Here is a 23,573-nt window from a genome sequence, read left to right as displayed (position 1 = left end):
AAAACCCACACACCACGTTTCCCCATTATTCATAAGCTGGAAGGGCTATTGGCAAACTAAAAGTGTCAGTACTTTATGGCAGTATTACAAAGATAGGAGTACAACAAAGTTAAATCTGGATTGAAATTAAGAATGCCAGTAAGAATTTTGCACATCACTGCAACTGCCAGATATTTAGTTCAAACTTAAGGCTAGAAACAGAGATCAAGAGCTGAACTTGGTGTCCAGCTTCCCTTCCATGTCAGAAAAAGAACGTTTTCTTTGCTTTACAAGTCAAAAGATTCTGTTCACCTAAAAGCACTTACTTTTTGTTCTTGACAATATCTACCTCCTCACTGAAGAGGGAAAGAGGGAGCTTTAACCAATACCAGTTCCTGCAAAGCAGTCTCTGGAGAGTACTCTCAAGTATTTTTTGTGACTCTGAGTCGGTGTACACTAGCCCGTGGTAAGCTGGCAGCATCCAGAGCTCCCCAGAAGCAAAGGTCCAAATGCCAATGGACAGCTACTGGGAAGCTTCACAGATCGCCTACTAGTGGGAACTGTGAGCTCTTCTGCAGCTGTTTGGAAGAGGAGAAAGATACACGAATAATTACAGCTCCCAAATAGTTGTCTGGACAGTAACAAAACATTTGAGAAACACCAGTACTTGTTTAAACAGCAAAAATGTTAATATTTTATTTGTTTCACAAGCAAATTACATCTACTCCTGCACATACTGAGAACATGAGAGGCTTGCTGTCCCATCTGGGCAGAGAGGTTCAGCACTCTTCCCACACTGCCTATACACTGGCAAGGTTGTGGGGAAATTAGTAGTTGATTTGCTATAACCTGCAACCTTAAATTTTGGTATTCCACATTTCCAAACACAGGTTACAAGCCTAGGAGCTTGAATGCTTCTCTTGTATTTATTTCTGCTGAACTCCACTGAAAACAAGAGTGGACAAGTATGTTAACCAACTGCAAGACGAGACACTGAAGAATAAAGCCATACTACTTCTAGCTAATGAATGAAAACAACTACATACAATGGCAAGTCTTTAAAGCCATGACAGCAAGTGCAACTATGTTACACATTGTAGCTTGCAAAGAACAACAGGACACTGGGAAATTTTCAGGACATGGCCAGGGCAACGGGACCAACCACAAGAGCACTGATGTAACCTTGAACTGATGCTCATTTTATAAGCCACCTTCTACACACACAAGAGTGAAATCTAAAGAAACCTAAGGGCATGCAACTGTCTTCTGAAAAAAAAACCCAAAACAACAACCACTGAAACAGCTTCTGCTATAAGGAAAATCATCAACCTTGAATTTTACATACAAAACCCCCTGCCTCCATGGCTAGAAGTCCAAAACACCTTGTTTTTAGTTTAAGGAAGCTCTGCATTTAAGTGGTCTCATTCTACCAGTGTTCTTTTCCCACAGGTTTTTTGTATTAGAATTCATCAACATGAAGAGTTTTCCAAGCCAGTGTGGTTACCCCAATACAGGCCAAGCTACAGCATTATAATGTGCATTAAACATTCTACAAATACATTTTCATCTGTTAGAAATGCGACCCTGCTTTTAAAATAGCCTCAAGTGATCTACTGAGACACACAGGTGGACAAAATAGAGCTGTTTCATCACACCAACCACAGCGACCTTAGCCCTTCCCTAGGCAATTCCTGCCACATCATACACTTAGATCTCTAACTCCGATTAATATTAAACTATCGCATGCAATTCTCGGACAGAAAGGAGGGCTGAGCACCGAGGTGTGCCCTCAGACATACACCTTGCCCCCACACCGAGCAGCAGCAGATCTGTACTCCTCCTCTCTGCACCGCAAACTCAGGGACACGCTCCCCCCAGGGGACACTTAATCGCAATCCCCTCCATCCCATTTTTAATTACGCTGATTCCAAGGGCTGAGTTTCCTTCAAAGCAGAATCTTAAAGCCAATTTAAGTCAAGCCTAGGCACAGCGCACTGAGGGCCCTGCTCGCAGGCGCCTACAGAGGCCTGTTTTCCATCAGTGACGTGATGAAGCGAAAGCCGCTCAGGGATTCGGAAGGAGTCCGGGGACGCCTCTCCGTGCCCCGCCACACACCCACCCGCGCCCCGGCACCGCTCCGGCATCACCAACAAGGGCGGCACCGACCCCCGGCACCCCCTGGGCCGGGGCGGCCACCGCGACACGCGAGGGCGAAGGCGGCTGACGGGGGGGGTCGGGGGGGCAGGAAAACACCGCAACCCACCCACCCAACACGCACAAACCCACGGCCAAATGCCTTCTCTGCCCCCCCTCCCCGTCGCGCCGCCCCCCCAAGCGCGTCGCCATTTCGTGAGGCAGGAGCAGCTCCGAGCTGCCCGCTGCGGGGACCAGGGCGAGGGAGAAGCTCTAGGCAGGGGATTGAGGATGAAGCCCCGGCCCCACGGGGCAACAGCTCACGGCGACGTCCGGCCCAGCCCGGCCCAGTCCAGGCCCCAGCCCCGCCACCACTCACAATTGCGGATATCGGAGATGAAGACCGCCAGGCCTCGCATGCCATCGCCCTTCGACACCGCAGGCATGGTGGCGCACGATCACGGCCGCCCAGGGACGCGACACGCCGAAGCCCCGCAGCCGCCGCCCGCTCTCCCCGCGGGCTGCTCAGGCCGCTCCGCCGCCGCCTCCGCAGCGCGCAGGCGCCGCCGGGGCTCCCGCGCCCCCGCAGGAGCCGGGCGGGCGGCGCTCGGGCGCCCCCTGCCGCGCGTAGGCCGGCCGGGCCGGGCCTGGCCCCGCTGCCTCTCCCGCTGCCACTCCCGCTGCCTCCCCCCGTCCGGTTCTCGGGCATCCCTCGGGGTACCCTGCAGCCCAAGAGGGCTGGCTGGTTGGAGGCCGGGACCCGGAGCTCGGCGATACCGCTGTTGGGACGCGATCACCAAGTCACCGCACATGGGGACAAACGGGCCCGGGCCGAGGCGACGAGCGGCAGGGCAGCGTCAGCCGCTGGGTCCGTGGGTGAACCCACTGCCTGCTCTCTGCTCGGGAATAGCCTAATCCCTTCCCCTCCCCGTGCCCATAACGGGCGGCAAGTTTGATGATTTTATCAATGAAACATTGGGCTTCACAGTTGCCCCAGAGGATGTAAGAGCTGAGGGGAAGAGGGCCCCTGAGGGGAGCTGAGGGGAAGATCAGGTGACAGGAAAATTCTACTTCCTCACTAACCTTTGAGCAGACTGTTGATCTGTGATATTATTTCAAAAACATGGAGAGCATGGTACAAACTCTGAAAGATGCAATCCGTAAGAAAATGCTTTCCATAGGGTAGACTGTGGGAGGCCATGCCTTGCTCCTCCTGCTCCATAGGGACCCCAAAACAGCTCATGGGATCTGCTTCACTTACCGTGCACAGTGTCTCTGAACACTGAAAAGTCCAGGAGCTACTGTGTGCAGCTCCATCCTTAGTCACCTATCGCCTGTAAACCTGCCATCAGTGGCGTGAGTGTGTAGGGATTCACACCCTCCGACTCCCTGGGCCCCTGGGCCTGCAAACCCAGGGCCAGATGTTTCTCTTAAAGGCTGTGAACATGCAGAGCGACACAGTCCAATGCCTCATCTGCTCCAGAGGCTGAAAACATTTCAAGGTTAAACTGTCTTAAACATGCCAAAGAGGTAGAACTGAGCACAGCATTTAATCTCATCAGCTGAAAATAGATTCAAATGTTGTCAAAACTGGCCTAGTCTGCCTAACCAAAAGTATGGTGTGAGCTTCAGCCATAATGCACATGGTGAGTATGCTTAGTGTAGAATAATGACCTTAGAATCATGGAGTTTAGGGCTACTGGAGATCTATCACTCATTTACCTCTTTTCCAGTATACTCCAAGCTATTTCACCTGTTCTTTTTTCATCCCCGGAACTGAGCGCAATATCTAGCTTTTAGCTACAATCTATCTTCCAGAAAGGTACTCAGTCTTGCTGATAGAATCAAACTCACTGTTTCCCTGGATAGCTTGTTTCCATGGTTAATTCTGCTCATTTAGATCATCTTGTTTAGATTCATCAAGCTCCAGTGCCTTTAAGTTACTGATATGTTTTTCTTTCATAGACAAAGAACTACATCATACCTGATACCCTTTCTGATAGTGGCTGTACGCCTCGGTTAGGTCCCCTTGCAAGTGTCTATTCTGCATGTTTTCAGGATACATTGTTACATAAGTGCTTTTTAGTTCTATAAGTATCTCTCAGAAAGATAACAGCATGTGATAGTCAAGCAGATACCCCTTTGACCCTGAATCCATTTGGTAGACCAAGTGCAAGTACAGGCACTCATACAGTGGTCTTGTTCTTCAAGTCAGATTCTCTGTAGGCTTACATGAAAAAAGCTTTTCTTTTTCACACCTTTACAAGTAGATTTTGATGCTTAATAATAATTTCCATGTACCTTCGAAGATGAAAACTTCATATGTCACCATATGAAGTTTTTTCTGTAATCAGAAAAAAAAAATCTATTTTGATCTAGCCAAGATGTTGAACTAATTTCTACTCTTAAGAGCACAGTGACACCTAAAGGCTGTCTCTCAGCCCTGTCTGGCTGTGTTCCAATCAACACTGCAACTGCAAGTCATGCAGGTACATACATTACAATTGCCTTCTCAGTGATGGCTTAAATACTGACAGCAGAGTAGCTGTGCCAGTACCAAGTTAAGCACGAGCTGCAAATTCTACTTGAGAACTGGGGTGATTATTCAAGTGGTTAGAATATATGGATGTATCCAGTTTTGTAACTATACAGCTAAATGTTTCATATGAAGGAGCTCTGTATGCAGGACACATACTCTGATAATTGTAGTTCAACATCCTTTGAATCACTTTCGAGGCTTCACTATATGAATACTTGCTTCCTGTCTTTTTGCTTCAGCAAAGGCTTGTGCAATTATGACAAATGTGTAGCCATATGTCTACCCTTACTGTGTCATAACTGAGAACTTATTAGTCCATTTCAGATAGTTTTGGTAGGGACAAGATACAAATTTTATGTGAATAAATAGCTAGCTAGAGGCAAGACAGGCTATAATGGTCTCCAGATGCACTCTGATTGAAAGAAATGTCATAATGTGAGCTCAGCTGTTACTCTGCACAGAGTTCACGCTTAGGCACAGTCCTTTGCAAACACACTGAGTCAGAAATCTGGAAAACATTTTAGTTTGAACCTAACATCTATAAAACACCAGTCTGTGTAAAAACAGACTTAATTGGTTTCACCTGTCCAAGATGTCATGATTTTTTTAAAGATGTTCCTAATTACAGCAAAATCAGCATTAAAGTAGAAATAGTATCAAGGAATTTTCCTATTATACAAAATGTTTTGCATCACATTTGTTTGCCAATAAATCCACAATGTCTGTCCCTACTTTTCCATTTCATATGAGAGTTGGTTTAATAATTGTTCAGAATTTCATTGCACTTTGGTATAAAGACTTGAATAATTGCACTGACCTTCATAAAACTATTACTATTCAACTAAATGTATCCAGTTGTGGAATTTTCATTCCTTTTCCTTTGTTACTTCTGTCAGATTTGTCCTATAGTTATTGCTTTCTTCAGCTCCTCATGATCATTTTAGCCATTACTGGATGCAAAAAGAGCTAAGCAGAAAACAGAATCAGAGCTTTTTCCATGTGTGCGTTCAATTGTGTTTCTGTACATGACATCTAACATTCATTATCCATTCACAGAGAGCACAATGCCTTCTGCCATGCCAGAGTATCAGATGTGCTGCTTTCAACATTAAAATCCACAAGTTTACGATAATATCATTATCAGGAAACTCTAAATCTCCAGAAACTGGGGATGGATCTGGGCATAGAAGCCCATGCATCTGGTTCACTGGCAAGACTTTTGTTCAGATGAAAAATATTTCTATTTTTCTTTTCAGTATTAAGGAATGTTTATGAAGATCTTCATTACACAAGAGGCAATGAAAGAGGACAGATCAGCAGAATAAAATAACCTTCCAGTTCAGCTTCTAGGAGATTGCACCAAGACAGAAAGCAGGTCACAGGAAGGCCTCTGTTGGGAAGAACACTGCCAGAATATGCTGGGCTTGACAGTACATCATAACATAACACATCCTTTTTTTTATCAAATCTTTTGATATGGTATTTAGTCCTTGCAAGCAGCCTGTGAAATAACAAGGTTACATGCAGTAAAAATAGCAGTAGCACAGCCATGCTGCATGCAAAAACACAAACTGTAGAAGGTCAAACACGTGAAAATAAAAATCTTAATTTGAAACATAATCTTTTATTTTAGAGCTGGTTAAAAGCCATCCGAGATTTGACCCCTCCTTTCTGCACACCCAGCATTAGCAGGACTGTTTGCAGACTCTCTGCAGTGTTATCTATATGGTCATTTTGCTTCCAGGCAATTATGCTTATTTTAGCCCAAGCTCCCAATTTACCCACACTGTTTCACAGAAACAATTAGTTTGGAAAAGAACTCTGAAATCATCTAGCCCATCCTATAAACAAACACCACCATGTCAATTCAAACGTGCCACCAAGTGTCATGGCCAGTTTTTTCTTGAACATCTTCAGGGATGGTGACTCCACCACCTCTCTGGGCAGCCCATTACAATACCTAATCATCCATTCCGTGAAGAAATTCGCCCTAATGCCCAACTTAAACCTCTCCCGGTGCAGCTTGAGGCTGTGTCCTCTCGTCCTGTTGCCTGGGAGAAGAGGCTGAACTGCACCTGGCTACAACCTTCTTTCAGGGAGCTGTAGAGAGGGAAAAGGTCTCCTCAGCCTCCCTTTCTCCAGGCTAATCCTGTAGCTGTAGCTACGCACTGTAGCTTGGGCTAAACCAAGAGGCTCTTTTCAGCAATTCACTGTTCAACCGTGAACAGCACTTGCTTTCCTGGGGTGCTGATGAGCCCCAAGTCATCCGCACCGCGGGATGGGACGGGCCGGGCCAGCTGCCGGCTCTGCCCCAGGCGCTCAGCGGGACGTGCCGCCTCCCGGCCCGCGGGAGCGCGGGGACACGGGCGCGGGGGCGGGCACGGGGGCGCGGGGGCGGGCGCGGGCGCGGGCGCGGGCGCGGGCACGGGCACGGGCACGGGCCATGGGCATGGAGCCGCAGAGGGCGCCGCTTGCTCAGCCCGCCCCGCCATGTTGCAGCGGCGCGGGCGGGGGGGCGGTGCCGCCCGCTCGCACTTCCGCGGCGGCGGGGACGGTGTGTGGTGCCCGCGGGCCGGGCCGGGCCGGGCGAGAGCAAGCCAAGCCAAGGCAAACCAAACCAAACCAAACCACACCAAGCGTTGCCGCAGCCGCAGGAGGCGCGGCAGCCGCGGGGCCCGAGCGCGGGGGAGGCCGTGCTGCCATCGCGGGCGTCTGCAGCGTCCAGCGAGCGGCGGAAGCGATTCTGACTGCCCAAGTAGCGCACCTTACAAGAGGAAAGGGTTTAATGTTTACACAGGTTAGAAACGGATTTATCCTCACTCTTCACTCCCGAATATGGCTTTTGTTGATTTCATTTATAAACGCATCAGTAGCATGCTTCTTGATCTGCCCTTAATAAGTGATGCGGGCTCCTGCAGCTCTAGTAAGAACCTATTTCTTGTTTATACACAAAACTGTAAACATTCACTTCGTACTGTGCCAGCCTCCAAGATTATTTAGTTTCTTTGGTTGCTTATGTTGGACGGCCCAAATCTATGCCAGCTTTTCTGTCTTTTGAAAATAAAGCTGCATTTAAAATAGCTGACTAAAAGTATGTTATCTCCTGGGGAGACTGGTGTTAAACAGCGCTTGTGACCTGCCTGAAAGAGAAACCTGAGCTTCAGATAAGTTTGTCAAAAGATGTTTTAAACTTTAAATTGTTCATAGTATCAGCTGAGCAAGGACAAGGACAGAGTCAGTCTTCAATTCTGGTTGTTTTTTGCAGTGATAAAGGAGATAAGCAAGACTGCTGAGCCCATACAGTCTTACTGAAGTTAGTTGGTTCAAAAAGAGTTTAAAAATGCTGAAGAGTTTGAAGAACATCTTGATGAGGATTTGGTTTAGTAGAGCTTGCAAAATTCATGCTTATAGTTGCCATAAAGTGTACTTTAATATTTCACTAATTAATCTTCATGTATTAGAGTGATGCCATCTACTTAATTTTCAGTAAACTGATGTTGTTAAAGAACAAATTATTAAAATAAGTTTCCAACCAAGAGTCGATCCTGAGTTGTCAGTAGTAGAAACTGTTTTGCCACAGCCTCAGTGCCTCCTATAAATCTAGGAGTGGATGTTGCCTTAACAATAATTGGCAGATGGATATGATCGTGTCAAAGAAATGGGCTTACCTTGATGTATAATTGGAGTTCAGTGGTGATTTTTTAAACTTCAGTTCTTCAGCTGTTAGACATTATCCTCTTTTCAGGGAAGGGAATGCAGTTGCTAATTGCTTCTGAAAGTGAAATCAGACACCTCCAAATCAATATATATGAGCTTCTGGAAGAATTGATATCCTGTCCAAATAGTTAAGACTTGTATTGACTATTCAGGATCTCAATTGTTCCTCCCTGCAGTAGTTTATAGATCTTGCCAAGCTAGATGGAACAGAGGAGATGATATCAAGAGCAACCTGCTTTTCTAATTTTTGGGATGTGAAAAACAAGGGTGTTACCAGTGACCTTGAAGTCAAAATAGAAGCATAACAACTTAATTATTAATAGCAGTGATTGTCAAATGGTATAGCAATTTAACTTCCGCCCTGCCCTCTGGATCCAAGAAATATTAGGCAGCTTTCTGTTAATTTTGCAGTCTTTATAAGGTTTGACTAAAGCCTTCAAATAATTTTGTACATGAGGTTTTTGATGCTTTGTATTTATTGGTGATAGTGTCATTGTTTTTTTCAATCACTTGTGCTGTCATCATCCCTTTGCTTTGTTCTCTAATCATGTCTTGCTCTCTTTTCCTGCAGAACCTTTAACTCCAACAATAAATACCTTTCCTTTTTGAAACCTCACTGCTAAGCCAGACACATACAAATCTGAGTAAGTTTATTAGGTTGTTGGTTTCATCTCTACATTACCACTGCTATTTCATTGAGTACATTTGCATTGAACCTTTAAGATTCCTACTACCACAGTGCTCCTTTAGAATGTTCACTCTGCTGTTATGGGATTCCTCCCCTGATGTTTTGTACAGAAAGAAAATACTCAAACTTTTAACAGCACGTCTTTTTCATGTGAACAGGACAAGGGTTGTAAATGTGACTTGTAGAAATGAGCTTGTAAGTCTTTAAAGTGAGTGTTAGAGTAATAGAGAAAGCAAGATAATTTTTTAAATGTAACAAAACTTTAGAAAATGGTGGAAAACATAACCGTTTTTCTTTTCCATCAGAATATCATGATTACGAGAAGCAGCCTGATACATATCTAGAGCCACTAGTTTATTATACATGAAAGCAAGTGCCAGTTTGATACTTGGGACTTCCACAATTAGTAACGGATTGCTTTTCATTCTATTGTTTTACCCCTTTCTCCCTGATTCCCCTAATGTTTAATATTTTTCTCTGTTTTGTTCTTATTTGCTGCCAGGAATTAGGCCAGAAAAACCAGTGTGACTTATGAATGGAGAGAGTCTGAAAAGCAAGTTCTGGCTGTATTTTGATTTGTTTGTAAAGTCTTTCCTCCTAGAGAAATAAGCTGTGATACATAAATAGCACAGAACAGAACTGTTCTCTCCTAATTCTCAGTTCTTTTATCTAGATCTGGGATAAACTGTCAAAGTCATTCTTCTAGACCAAAAGGACACCATCACCTGTTTTATTTTTTTTACCCAATTCTATGTGCATCAGTGACTGGGCACTTAATTGAAAGCAAAGTTCTCACTAGGTACCTAGCTGTAGGCATATAGCTATAATTGTCTCTTAATTAGTTTATGTCATGCCGACTGGGCTAGGCAGGATTAGAAACAAATGTTATCTCTTACTTGCTATAAAGAAGGGAAGGTGGTACTACAGTTGTTCTAGACAGCAGGTATTTATCTCAGTTTCAGCTGTAAACTGTTACACTTCTTTAGGAGATTCTGAGGGAAGCTGCAAGTGTCCAACCCACTTTATCTGTGATACAGCTACTAAAACAAGGGACAAAAAAAATGTGCTCAAGCCTAGGAGTCTGAAAATCCTCTGCTATTTTGCTGCCAGAGCAAAAGCACTATTAAAAGAGTACTACCTAATAAATCTGATTCTAGATGGCAGAAGTTAAGACAATTGCTTGACTTTCTTAGTCAAGAAAACCAAATTAAATTGCTACATTCTTCTGTTCACAGGGATTTGAAAGAAAAACTTGACATGGGAAAAAACACCATGAGGTTTCTCTGTGCTTCATTTTCTCTTACCATGATTTGCTGGCTATGTGAAGGTACCTTGTCAAAAACAGATGCAAAGAAAGGTGCTACAAAAGAACTGGAAGTAAAGGTAAGAGAAATAACTGAAATATTTGTCTTATCTAACATACCGAATGAACTAGTTGGACTCTACTTCTGTGTAAACAGTGTTAATGCTTTTCCATTGAAGCTTATGCTTACAAAAAGACTCTCTGAAACTGTCCTTTCCTTCAGCTTTTTTAAGTGTCACAATTGGTTCTCTCCTTTAACCAGTATGATGTAGACCTTTGGAACTTTATCTCTCATGCAAGCTGCAGAAGCAGGAAGTTTTTGTCCCTTCAGGAAATGTACTTCCATCCCTTTGGAAGGTGGGGATTAGTACTTCAGGCCGAGAGCACTAGATCATTTACTGATGGAATAGAGCCTTGCCAATGGGAAGGCTGTATCCTGGTGGAAGAGTTTGAAGAGCCTTCTAATCAGCAGTTCAGTTGCAGGCAGAAATGAATTCAGGGGCCCACCGTAATTAGAGCAAGCAGAGCCTACATGCTGAAGTCTCTCTTCTCTTTCTGAGCCTGTTATTGTTTCCTGTCATTATGCATATACATCTCTCATTGTCTGTATTGCTTGCTTGCTCAGCATCTACCAGGAAGAAAATCTAGTCTGCAAGTAGTGAGGATAATACAAAATGTTAAGACAGATCACATCCCTAAATTCCTTACACTGAAACAATAGGTGGTTTCTGTGTACTCACCCGGCACACCTTATTAGGTTTTCTCACTCTGTTTTTGTCTGCTAAAACAATTTGTGCTGGTTTAGTTGAAGGATGTTCACTAAAGAAAGGTGTTTGAAACCTTGACCTTCAGTAAGCACAATACAGCATTCTCAAACTAAAATAAAAGTTGTCTTCAAAGTCTTGGTTAAGAACTCCTAACGCCATTTTATTATTTTGGGCATAATGTGACAGAAAGCATTGGTTAGAGAATAGAGCACCATCAGCTGTCATGAATGATGTTCTTTAATCTTATCATGTCTTGATTTTTTGGTGTTTACATGCTTTTTGCCTTCCAAACAAAGTAAGTTTATTGATAATGGCAAATCATTTCTGAGGACTTCCATATTTCAGTTTTACATCAAACTGCTCTCCATCATTTAAAATGATTGCTCAGAGTTTAATGAAGTAATTTGTTTTATTGTAGCTTTTAAAGTCTGTTACCATCGAAAATGGCTGTTTATTGTAACTGGTTCTGAAAATTGTCTGCTCTCCACAGATGCTACATTCTGACAAAAATGTCCAAGATCGGGGACTGGTAGTTGTCGATCCAAAAGCAAAGGATATTATACGGGAACATAGAAGTTATTGCTCCAAGAAGATGAAGGAAAGACATTTCTCAGGACATATTCTGGGCTATATTACTCCTGTAAGTTGATACAATGAATAAAATTTATGCTTTGAATGAGTATGCAGCAGATTTTATAATAATGGGAGCTGTTGGTCAAACACATATAGCCAGAGGATTGTTTGAGACCTGCCTTGAGGTTTCAGCAGTCTCAAACCCTTGTTTCTCTCATCAGTCTCTGGGAGGATGTCTAGGTCATATTGGTTTTCTTCTCACTGTTCTTGAAGAATACACGCAGTGCTGATAGGTGGGTGTGCAGCTGCACTGTGAACTGCAGGTTGTGTCCTGGGTGCGGGTAAGTGATGGGAGCCCCAGGCCAGAGGATGTGAGCTGGTGCCAACCCTTTGTATCACAAAGAGCATGGGGACTTGTGGCACCCAGGTGAGCTGGTGCTCAGGTACAGCAGGAGCTGATGACTCAGCAGGAAGACCCCAGACTATCACAGGCATAGACTGTGAGGGTATAAAATCCTTTATTGAGGGTCCCACCACAATTAAATGGATTTAAGAATCCAAACATCTGAGACTCTGCTGTGGGAAACTCAGGGCTAGGCTGGTAGGGAAACTTGTCTGTGAGTGTGGGGTTTGCAGGGAGTCAAGGGGGGCACTCCTCGGGGCACTGGAGCCACCCAATGTGAAGGGACTTTGGTCCCAGCAGTGACAGTCTGGAGTGCTGGGAGTGTAACTGCCAGAATGGCTCGTGGAAGGCCAGGCAGCAAAGATTCCTTGACACCAGTTATTGGCATGATAGTATTCTCTTGTGGTGGATGAACCAGGTGAAGCTGCAGTGAAATCAGAATAGGAGGGCTACTAAGTGTCCTCACACTGCAGCTGGCAACTTGAACCTTCTAAATCAACAGTAACAACTATATGCTGCTATCATACTGTTCTCTTTTGCTATCCTGTCTTACTATTATTCAAAGCATTCTTTCTTGAATAATAAATGTTTCATCCTTTTGTTTAGGGGTGGTTTTCACTTGTTTCCGTCCTACACTGCTCAAAAGAGAAATAGGTACCCTATAAATTTTCAACTTTTTCAAGTTCTCTTGAACATAAATGCAGAGTCTGTAAATGCAAAATTGTATTGAAAACTACATGCGAGTTCCTATAGTATGAACTAGAACAACTTGAAGCTTGTCTTTCGTGTAGCTACCAGATTTTCCAGAGTACTTTCTTATTTAAATAAAAGTCATGTCCCAGAAGGTTTCCTCAAATGAACAAATAGGGATCTAGCAGATGAATACATTTGTGTTAAAGAGTTTCTACTGGTCAAAGGTAAAGTGAATATCTTGCTTCTGAGTCTCACTTTTTTTTCTCCTTTATTTTTCAAGTGGAACAACCATGGCTATGACATTGCTAAAATATTTGGAAACAAATTTACACTAATCTCACCAGTTTGGTTACAAGTGAAAAGGAGAGGGAAGGAAATGTTCCAGTTCACTGGGCTCCATGATGCTGATAAAGGTGTGTTTTCTTTTTCTTTGAATGTGCATTGCAGTATTGTTGCAGACTAGGTAGCTTTGGTATGTGGTTTTTGCGGGCTCTGTCTCATGATGAATTACTGTTATCCATTCCATTTTTTGGGAGCTTTTTTTCAAAGTGAACTTCTTTCCATTCTCACCTGCTCACACGTATATGTAGTTTATCTCTCTAAAAAGTAAGTGGGAAGATTGGCTTTTCCACCTGGCTGTCTACAAATCTCCTCTTAAAGAAATAAAGGGACAGAGTCTGTAGAGACAGAAATAGTCTTTGGTGTGCAGTTGTTTACCTGTTGTGGGTTTTTTCTTTTTCCTTTGCAAAAACCTTTAGATGAATTTGTTTTGTAAATGGAAGATAAATTTAATTTGAAGAGAATTTTTTCCTTCATTGTCAAGAAAATTGGCAGCAAGTTCAAATTTTAGCTGATATATACTGGATTATGGTTTAGAACTTGACTGAATGTGGAATTTCATTTGAAACAGCTATGACTCTTACCATGTTGGTGCCTAATAGCAAATTCATCCTAGTGCAATGACTGCCAAGAGGAGTGGATCGGGCACTTCAAAGCAGCACCTGAAAAAAACCCCATTGCTCTCAGGTGACATGTGGTGACTACAAAAGTGTTGTTCTGAGTAGGCAGTAAGGTGGTTTCCATAGGGAGGCAGAATTAACTAAGAGGAAGGGTCTGGGAAGGCACCATTGCAAGACTGAAGTAAATCCTAGTTATGTTGTGGTACAAGTTAATAGCTTTGAATTCTGTGAATCAGAGGATGTTTTGGTTTGTGTTGATTGTGACTAGTAGTCAGTGGCAACAAGATATGTATAATGAATCTATGCTACTTTATTTGAAGAATGCTTGAAAATATATTGTCATTGTCAACATCATTTGTATTTTAACATTTGTCTTAATTAATACTGTTTGACAGGCTGGATGAAAGATGTCAGAAAAACCTCCAAAAACATAAAAATAGGTGAGCCTCTGTTTTGTGTTTGTTTGCTTGCTTGCTTTTTTTCCTTCTTTAACTGCCAGCTTTGTTACATGTGTGTATGGGAGAAAGGGAGTTTAACTTAGCATAAGTTGTATGAAGGAAGGTGTCTGAGAAGAAAAATAAAAGCAGTTAACTATAGACTGTTAAGTAACTGAAGGATTGACCCTCTTGATACCTTAATGTTTTAGCTTAACCTCTTGCCTCTGGATAAGTCTTGGTTCACAGGGTCCTCACTGGAGGCAAACTCAGTATGTAACATGGAATGCCTCGCTGGGGAAAGCAGTCTTCAAACTTGTTGCTCAGGGTTCTGTGTAGTTAAAAAGAAGAAAAAAAACCCAATCGAAGTCAATCAGACTTTTCTGCATGATAGTAGAAAAGTCCTGCTTTGTTTCTTCTTCCCTTGAAGCTGGGAATTCATGGGATGTGCTCTAGTATGTGTCTTTAGGAAAAATGACAAAGATTACTATAGAGATTCTACTGTGCCAGACTTCTTGCATTTGTCTATAGCAAGAATTCTGTGGAACTGTGAAATGCTTCTTGATTCAGAAGGGAGTATGGAGTTTGAAATGCATTACAAAATTTGAATGGATTTTAAGGTACTTCAGCTGCCAGAGAATAAAAGCTTTGAAATCTCTATACCCTTCTAAAATGCTCCTTTACATCTTTGGTAGTGAGAAAGGGCTTAGACAGAGCTCCAAAAGATTTACTGGGTTTTCCAGTGGGCATAATTATTGACTGTTCCAATAACAATTTTCCTGACTGTCTATGTTTTTAATGTTTTGCCTTTTTAGAAAAAGAAAATACATGAGCTCAAGTGCCTACTTTTTCCAAAAGTAAAAATTTGTCACATTACCTTGATATGAGTAGAAGACTGAAGTAATACAGGGCTGTGTACAAAAGAATAAATTACAGTTTGAGGTGAACTTTGCTGTGTTGTTATTGTGGATGAAGAGATGCACAACTTACACATTGCTGTCTCATGTTGGTGCTGTTTTAAGACTCTACTTCGGGCCCTAAATGATAGTTCAATTAAGACAGTTCAATCAAGTGAAGGTACCTTTACTTAAAACTTTAGCTAAACTTAAAATGAAGAAAAAGGTTCTACAGTGTCAATGTATCTATACTGCTGAAATTGGTCAGAAAGAGCAATGACCTTAGTCCTGTGATATGATGTTTCATGGTATCTCTGCTTGTATCTGCTATATTCTGTTTCTTAAGAAATATTCCAGTGTAGATAATACATTCTTAATTTTCACTGCTTATTTATGACTTTGCTTGATAGTGCCTCGAATTCTGTTTGATGGCTGGACTTATCAGGACTTTGAGAGTATTTTTGGCAGTGAAGATGAGATAGAGGAACTTTCTAAGAACATGGTTCTGCTAGCCAAGGTAAAAAGACTTTTTATGATACTTATAATGTGAGATGATTCCTTTTGTAATGGGTGTTTTCTCATGTCTAGTGATTTTATATTCTACAAAATAAAATTCTGCTCAAAACAATAATGAAGCAGGATGCTTAATAACATATTCTAGTAGGTGTCCACTTCCTGTAAACATGAAGTATAGCAACATTTAAGTACAGTTTACTACAAATCTAACGTGAGTCTACATAAGCCTGATCAACATAACCTTGCTAAGTTATTGTTGGCAGCTGCAACAGTGACTTTTGCCTGCTATAAATTGCCTTCTTTTACATTTCTATTACGAATATAATTATTAAGCAGGGGCTAAACTGCTTAGTGGAATATTCTGATAGGCAGAAAAAGGATCATGGGTGCAATGAATGCAGTTTTCTGTACAGGTGTACATTCAGGCTCAGTGGCTAAAGAGACACTTTTAATACCAAGAATAAGTCACTGTAGATCTGTTACTGAACAGTTTTGCTCAGGTCTGATAAACCAGTTTCCTCAAAATTTTAAGAGACTGGGGAGAGGAGAAGAATTACTTTAAGGAATGGTGACTGTTTACTAAAGTTTTCTGGGCAGCCCCTTGTCTAATGGCTTTAGAGCTATGCATGCGTAGGACTAGATAAGTTGTACCCCAAAGACATTCAGCTTTAGTGTTTGATTCATAATAGCCTACCTAATTATTGTCAGAATAAGATTTCCTACTGGATCCATGATGTGAATCTTACTGTGCTCTAGAGGAAGATATATGTAGAGCTAAACTGAGTAGTTTCTTAAAATTTGTAACCAATACATCAATTTTAGGACCTCAGTAACAGTATCCTTGATCGTGCTTAGCATAAGTTACGAAAAGTGAGATTAATTGTGGGAAGTATTTGGAATCATGACTATGCCAATTTAGCATTTACGTCTTTGGACTCAAGCTAATGGTTTTTTCCCCCAATATACAAATAAATATGTGTCAAACGTTTTGCTTAACAACCATCTTTCATTAATGTCTGAATTTTTCCAATCCAATAATGGTTTATTCTCTAAGAGTAGAACTCATGGATAAGTAACAGAGATTTTCAACTTTTGCATGTTTGTTAAAGAATTTGTTCTTCTCTTGGACTTCTTCATGAAATGCTGCATTAAAGGTGAAGTTGGTATAAGAATACGAAACATGTTCAATCTGTTAATAGTACAAGAAAAAACAGTAACCGTGTGCTTTGATAGTGTATTATCGTATCTGATAGAATCATCGTGAATAAGCATGGTCATTAACTGTATATTGTTGTCAATTGCCTTTATTTATTTAGAATGAAAATTTTGATGGTTTTGTAGTTGAAGTTTGGAGTCAGCTGGGAAATCAAAAGCAAACGTGAGTATAAGTCTTTAGGATGCAATTCCTAAAAGTCTTTCAAAGCATCTCTTTAGTTTGTCCATGCTGAATTGAATTTATCTTTATAAATAAATATATTTCTTTCTAGATCAACTAAAGATTGTTCTACAGAACAACTAAAGATTGTTCTGCTCACCTTAGAATGAAATAGAAGAGTTTACTCCACTCTAGGTAAACTCAAAGTTTACATAATAATCTTCACAGTGGACTTAGCAGGGCACACACTATCCTTTCATATTTGAGTTCTGCACGCTGTTACTGTTGTACAAGGGTGAAGAGGATGCCTCAGTTGCACATTCACGTGTTGCCACTGGCCTTTATCATAACATCAATTGGTTTGAGTTACTGGGTGAAGCTTGGAAGTTTGCAGTGCTTTCAAGACCACCAAATTTGAGTTGATAGGAAACCTTCAAAACCCTTATACAGAGAACTTTTAGACATACTGAAACTAAAACCAAAATCCTCAGCCTGAAGTAAATCTAGGGAGAAAATAGCTTGCAGTTCTTGCAAGCATAGTGTATTTTAAACTTTGGAGTAGTTGATCTACCTTTTGGTAAGTCACCTATGAAGTTTCAGTGAGTTTGCATTTATTGTAGCTCCTAAAACTAAAGGGTTTATGTATATTAAACTGTCTCGTGACATAGTACATTCTGTTTTTCTTGAGCAAAAGCCCCATGGCTTGGACAACTTGGACAGAGTCAAGGTAAGGCAACCCACATACTTCTGCTTCATGAGGAAAAGGCAGAATATGTGGTGAAATGAATGGTTCAGTGCAGCAATCTGAAGATTTTGTGTAGTTTCTCAGGAAATTCAGGTATCTATTTCTATAAATCACAGTATTTTGACCAGATCTCTGTTGCTTAAAGTGTCTAGGGGAAAGCAGCTTAAAGAGAGCTGCACAGGATAAAGATTCATTATGGAAGACTTTCACCTTTCAAAAGTAGTTACTTTATTAAATATTCTGTTTAGGGAAAATGCTGCTGACTGATGGCATTTAATAGCCAACTTCTCAATCTAAGTGTGCTGTTTTCCCTAAAAAATTAACACTTGGGAACAAAAAATTAAAACTACACAATCCTTGTAGCTTTATTTGGGCTCTGCCAATTGCACTGGAATGAGTAATCCATAAACTCGATGCTCTTGGTCGTAATTAGGTAATTTGCCAGGTTGTTCCTAAGGGTTGATCTCTATACTGAGCTCTGAACCTATTGCAGTCTCTTAATAAGACAGCCAAGAAGGTGATTTAAGCAATTAGTAACTGCCAGCCAGAAGCTGAGTGTAGTGGTCATTTTATCTACCATGCTTACTATATTTCACTAGAATTTATGCTTTTCTTGTTAGTTAATTTAATCCAGATGTAAGACAGACTGCATAACTAATTTTTTAAGACTCACTGAAGATGATTTTAAGCACACTTAAGGCATAAAAGTGCTGTATTGCAAATGACACACATGAGCAAAACATACTTTTCTATTAGCTCCAGGGTGAGTTTATTTGTGGCATGGTGAAAATGTCAGGAGTGATACTGATTTAACAGAGTGGGTTTGTCCCATTTTGTGTGATAAAATCTGTTTGTACTACAGGAGGCACTGCTGTTTAGTTGCTTTAGCCTTCAGTACCTGAGTGTTGTTTAGGTGAAGCACCTCTTACAATATTCACTGTCTGTCTGTTATTGATAGGATTGGGATGTATTTTCCATAACTTCAGAGGAAAGAGTTAGTTGTATACAGTAGAATGGTAACTGCATTCTTTGCTCTGAGTTGGTAATATTTGATTATATGTGGCCACCTGTGAACCACACTTTAGGATTATCCTAGCTTAAAATGGGAAAGATGGTTTGGCACAAAAGCATAAAGAGAAACAGAAGTTAGGAACCGCAATTTTTCCTCCATTTAAAGACCACTTTTCATTGAAGTTCTTCATTGTAAACTCATCTGTGGGTTTTTCCTCACTTTATTGCCATTTTCCTAGAACTGGTTAGTGTGTTTAAGTTGCACAATGCCTTGGGTTGGGCTTGCCTCCTTAGAGAGAGGCATTCTGAGTAAGGACCAATGTGTAGAGAGAAAGCTAAAGTCAGGCTTGTGTGTGCAGTAACAACTGTTTTGTGAAAGCAGGAGAAATTGCATCATTACTTGGAAATTTTGTCTCATGATCCTTCTAAGTTATGGGATCAGGTATTCATTTTGAGATTGTCTGTGTGCCTATTGCTTGCTTTAAGACTGGATGGCTTGGCTATGCAATGCCCCAGGCATTTTCCCTGTCAATATTTTTTGAGCTGCTTTGAACAGATCTGAAGGGGCAGAATTAAGTGAATTTAGCACCTTGGCAAGTCTGTATTTTTGTGGCACGGTGAGTGCTGTCACTTTGGGATCCGTTAATTTCCTTTTGACTAGCAAAGCAGAGTTAGTTCTGATAAACAGGTAAGCATGAATGGTCTCTTGCTTCCCTTGTCACTGTCGATAGTTGGAGCAGCCCAATGTCCTCTTCAGCCCACAGAGTGGCAGTATTGTAACGTGATTCATACCTGATCTTCCTTCAGGTTATGTCTCAAAAGTGACAAACGTCAGCAATAAAGCACTTTCTTAAGCTTGGAAGGCTGGGGGTTAGTTGACAGGTAGGTGTCAGCACAGAGATGGACCCTAATCCTCTGGAGATGTGAAGTGTTCATAGAACAGTATTGTGTATGCTCCAAGTAAAGCACCTGTCTTAACTGCTAGGTACAGTGTAGCCTTTGCTGATTCAGATCCTTCAAGGTCAAACATCTGAAAATAGCTTAACCTATTTCTAGGTGAAGGGGCAAAAGATCATAGTGATGCTCCTAGGAACAGATAGTTTGCCTTCAAATTACTTTCAGAGCAGTCTGACAATGTAAGGAGGCCTGCCAAGCTAATACAGTTTATTCATATTGTTTGAAGAGGACATGTTTTAGTTTAAAAATAAAAGAAAAAAATGAGACTTTTTTTTTCCTGCAATACAAGGAATAGTCTCACATAAGCAGTTAGCAACAGGTTATTGAAACTCGGCACAGGTGCATCAAATATATGGGAATATGCTGCAGCTGCCAACTTGCTTTATGAAATGTTAGAGCCATGGTGTGAATCTAAGGAAAAATATTTCATAGATAATCAGTATGGTTTTCATTTTTCAAAACTTAAAGTAAGTGGACACCTAGCTATTAAATTGACACTTGATTTTTCTGTGTATCTCATAATCTGTATTGAGGGGAAAGCTATGGAAATGATTCTTGTCATGTTTTTATCAGTGTTATGGAAAAGATCTGTGATTCTGTCCAATGCATTGCCTTAGTGGTGCAGGAACACTTAACATAGCACAGCTTTCTTTCTCTCTATCTATATCTTTAAAATTACTAGAAAGGGGGATTTGTTCATAGAACTTTTGTGGCTGATAAGGCGTTTCAGCTACTAAATCAGTTTCTGCTCTCTACAGACAATGTGTAGTGAGACTTTTTAGCAGAGCACACCTTGAAGCAGGTGAGTCTGTGAAAGAAACTGAAAACCTGCAAATTAGTGTCCTAACTCACTCATATATTGGGTAAGGATGTAAATCCCACTTGATATATCAGAAACCTGGATTAATTGCAGCCAAAGCTCTCTTCCCAGTAGACCTCAGCTGAGCGAGTGTCCTCATGAGATACCTTTTTCAGTAGCTGAACTCAAATATAGGATGGGCATCTTCATAACATATGCTCTCCCCATTGTCTTCTGTTGGGGCTTGAAACACTGGATTACCTAAAGACTTTATGACAATTAAATTCTGTAAGTATCTTCATGTGACAAGGTAACAGGGTTAGCTCTTCTGTAACACGGAAATCCTATGTCCAGCCTCTTTAAGAATCTCTGGTCACTGAGCATTTTTAAAATTACTTAAATTTAGACACTCCTCTATCAGCCTTTTGCATTTTTCTAGAAAGCCTTTATTTTTCTGGGTACTCACTTCAGCTTTAGAAATGAGTGAAAATTCTTCTTTCAAGGCCCAAGGAATTATCTAAAATGGGCCTCCAGTTTCCTGTTTATTCTAGCTGGCAGTACATATGAGGTGAAATGTTTCTAAGAAGTTATGTTGCTGGCATCCACTAAGACATAAAATTCTATGGTTTCAGTCTCACTATGAATCTTCTGATTTATGTCTTAAGCAAAACTAACTTAGTCTGGTTTGTCTTTTTTTCAAGAACAAAAACATTTCCAATAATTCTCATTCTTGCTTAGGATTGTTCTGTAGTGCTCAGCAGACTGAAGTTTTAAATTATATCAATCTTTTGTGCTGCTTTCTTTTGTGTACTCATTTAAATGTTGATTTCAGCAACAGTATCAAATTTTATAAGAGAATTATGTGCCTAAATATAGCTACCTGGTTTCATGTGAGATACCCTAAGCAGCCTCCTCTCTGGCTGTTCATGCAAGATTCTTGATGCCTGGAGTCTTACACAACAACCTGTATGCATGCTTTGTAACCTTTCAGATGTATAAAATGGCATTAGGTTCTTCTGTTTATGTTCTTAGATTTAGAAATACCACTTGTTCTATTTGAAGAACCTGAATTGTCTTGATGTAAGTGTGTGAACCAGGTCAGGCTCTTGTAGGCATCTAATAGAAGTACTTTGAAGTACCCTCTATAGCACTGGTACCTTCTTCTTCACTGTGATTTCTGGGAATAGAATTATTAATATACAAATTACAGAGACATCAAATTTAATGTGAGTTGAAGGATTACATCTAATTGATGCTGTTTCCTGTCATGCTAGCAATCGTTGCACAGTGAAAAAGTATTCAGCTACCCACTTTTTACCCTTATATATAGGAACTCAGTCTCCCAATAAAAAATCTAAATGAGCCAAGATATCCTATGCAGATATCTCAATTGTAATGTGTTTTGTTTCTTCTTATAGTTTAAACCTGCTTCTTAATTAAATAACTGTCTTTTTTTCCTAAAACTTTCTAGCCCATTTTTGTAATAAAATATTCCAAATTATTCATCCTGTGCCATTTTTTAGAAATGTTCATGGCAGAAATATTGAGAGCTGAGCAAGCATAGGCTGTCCTGCTTATTTAGTTAACAGCTAGACAGGACCATATCTCATTCACTAATCTCAATTGTGGGTTTAGCAGGTGGGGTTTTTTCTCCAGATCTGGGTATGTTGTGAAAAAGATGTAAATGTATCCATCAGAATCTCACAGCCTACATAAAAATGCACACAATATTCTAATCAGTCCAGCATTAGTTGACAGATGGCACTGCCATCACACAGAATCAATCTGAAAAGGGTGATTTTTTTGTTACCACATGCTGCAGGAATTTGACCTTCAGACATCTTATTAACATTGGTAGGAATATAGGAAGAAAAAGCTCTTCTAGCAGTTGTATCCTTCATCTCAGTCCCTGAAAAGTTAATCTATTAATCAAAGATTTGCCATAATTCACTCCAGTTTCCTGGGTATTAACTAGGCAATGAAATGGCAGAAAAGGGCAATTTCTTCTTCAAGTAGACAGCTTTATTTTGTCGAGCTTTCTTGAGACAGGTTGTAAATTTTAGGGAGTACTGACTACCAACTTGTGGAAGAAGGTGATTGACGTTGGAAATAGTGGGGTTCTGAAGGGCCATGTAGCTGAAAGAAAGGATATAACAGCCTTACATGTCTTCTGCAAGGCTTTTCAGATGCACCTACAGCCCATTCTTGTGCACTGAAGCAAACAAGATGTCCAAAACACAACAGACCAGCAAAGCTGGAAAAAGTGGTTTCTGTGAAAATAAGCTTCCCACAAGCTTTGGGTGATGAAAATTCAGAGATCTGCATACTTTATAGGGGACAAGATAGTTTGAAATCATGCACACTTGGAAAATTGACCTACCAAATGGTAGGGACAAGAGAAGGCCTGAAGTAGTGCAAATGAAGTAGCCCTTAATTAGCTAAGACAGAATCTTAAAGCTGCCAATATTTTAGTAGCTGTTTTGAAGTTAAACTTGACTATGGTGAAGTCTCTGGTAAATATTTTATGAAGCTTTTTTAGATTGATTGATTGTATTCCTACTTTCCTGTACTTCATTATAATGTTTAAAATGTCAGTAGCTTTTCTTTTAAAATTACCAGTGGTAACATCGGAGAATGTTGTGTTTAAACCACTGGAAAGCACTGTTGGGACACAGTAAAGTTTTAATTTATAGCACAATAAATGAACATTCTGCTATTGCTCTTTGGGGGATAGGGGAAGACTGCACCTTTGATTTATGTAATCTATCTTGGCCAACACATGGAAGTGAGCCTAAATTAAGTCTTTGACGATTAATCCTGCCTGATTTGCTAAAAGGCGTTCAGGGCCCAGAGACCTGGCTTGACAGGTTAATGAGTAGATATTAATCTGGGTTTCTTGAGCAAAAAACTGCAGTTGTCGATCTACCTGTTTTTCTCTTGACCTCCTCAAGTTGGAGGTAATTATTCTTTAGCCAGATCGATACCACTTGAATTTGTTGGTGGGAGGAGAGGAAGTGGCTGTTTAGATGTAGTCTGTCTTAGAGTCCTGAGTGCACCAACAATCCAAACTGCACTCTTGAACCTTG

The 23,573-nt window shown here is 40.9% G+C and overlaps 2 protein-coding genes across 6 annotated transcripts in view; one reads left to right on the top strand and one right to left on the bottom strand.

Moving 5' to 3' along the window:
* AP2A2 (adaptor related protein complex 2 subunit alpha 2) overlaps positions 1-2,685 on the bottom strand; it is a 49,353-nt gene extending 46,668 nt beyond the window's left edge. For 4 of the 5 annotated variants that reach the window (XM_071558763.1, XM_071558766.1, XM_071558764.1 and 1 more), the window contains exon 1: positions 2,492-2,684. In XM_071558763.1, the coding sequence (XP_071414864.1) occupies positions 2,492-2,558 (67 nt within the window). In that variant the 5' untranslated portion in view covers positions 2,559-2,684. Of the gene's footprint in view, positions 1-2,491 lie in introns of all 5 variants that reach the window. The other variant, XM_071558765.1, reaches the window with a different exon arrangement.
* Positions 2,686-7,149: 4,464 nt separating this feature from the next.
* Positions 7,150-23,573, top strand: part of CHID1 (chitinase domain containing 1) — a 104,739-nt gene continuing 88,315 nt past the window's right edge. The window contains exons 1-8 of the mRNA XM_071559479.1: positions 7,150-7,448; positions 8,940-9,012; positions 10,292-10,439; positions 11,617-11,766; positions 13,076-13,208; positions 14,150-14,194; positions 15,495-15,601; positions 16,917-16,978. Of these exons, the coding sequence (XP_071415580.1) occupies positions 10,314-10,439; positions 11,617-11,766; positions 13,076-13,208; positions 14,150-14,194; positions 15,495-15,601; positions 16,917-16,978 (623 nt within the window). The 5' untranslated portion in view covers positions 7,150-7,448; positions 8,940-9,012; positions 10,292-10,313. The remainder of the gene's footprint in view (positions 7,449-8,939; positions 9,013-10,291; positions 10,440-11,616; positions 11,767-13,075; positions 13,209-14,149; positions 14,195-15,494; positions 15,602-16,916; positions 16,979-23,573) is intronic.

The sequence above is a fragment of the Pithys albifrons genome, chromosome 6 (genome assembly GCF_047495875.1).
Source record: "Pithys albifrons albifrons isolate INPA30051 chromosome 6, PitAlb_v1, whole genome shotgun sequence".
Taxonomy (NCBI): Eukaryota; Metazoa; Chordata; class Aves; order Passeriformes; family Thamnophilidae; genus Pithys; species Pithys albifrons.
This window is presented reverse-complemented; position numbering and strand designations above follow the sequence as displayed.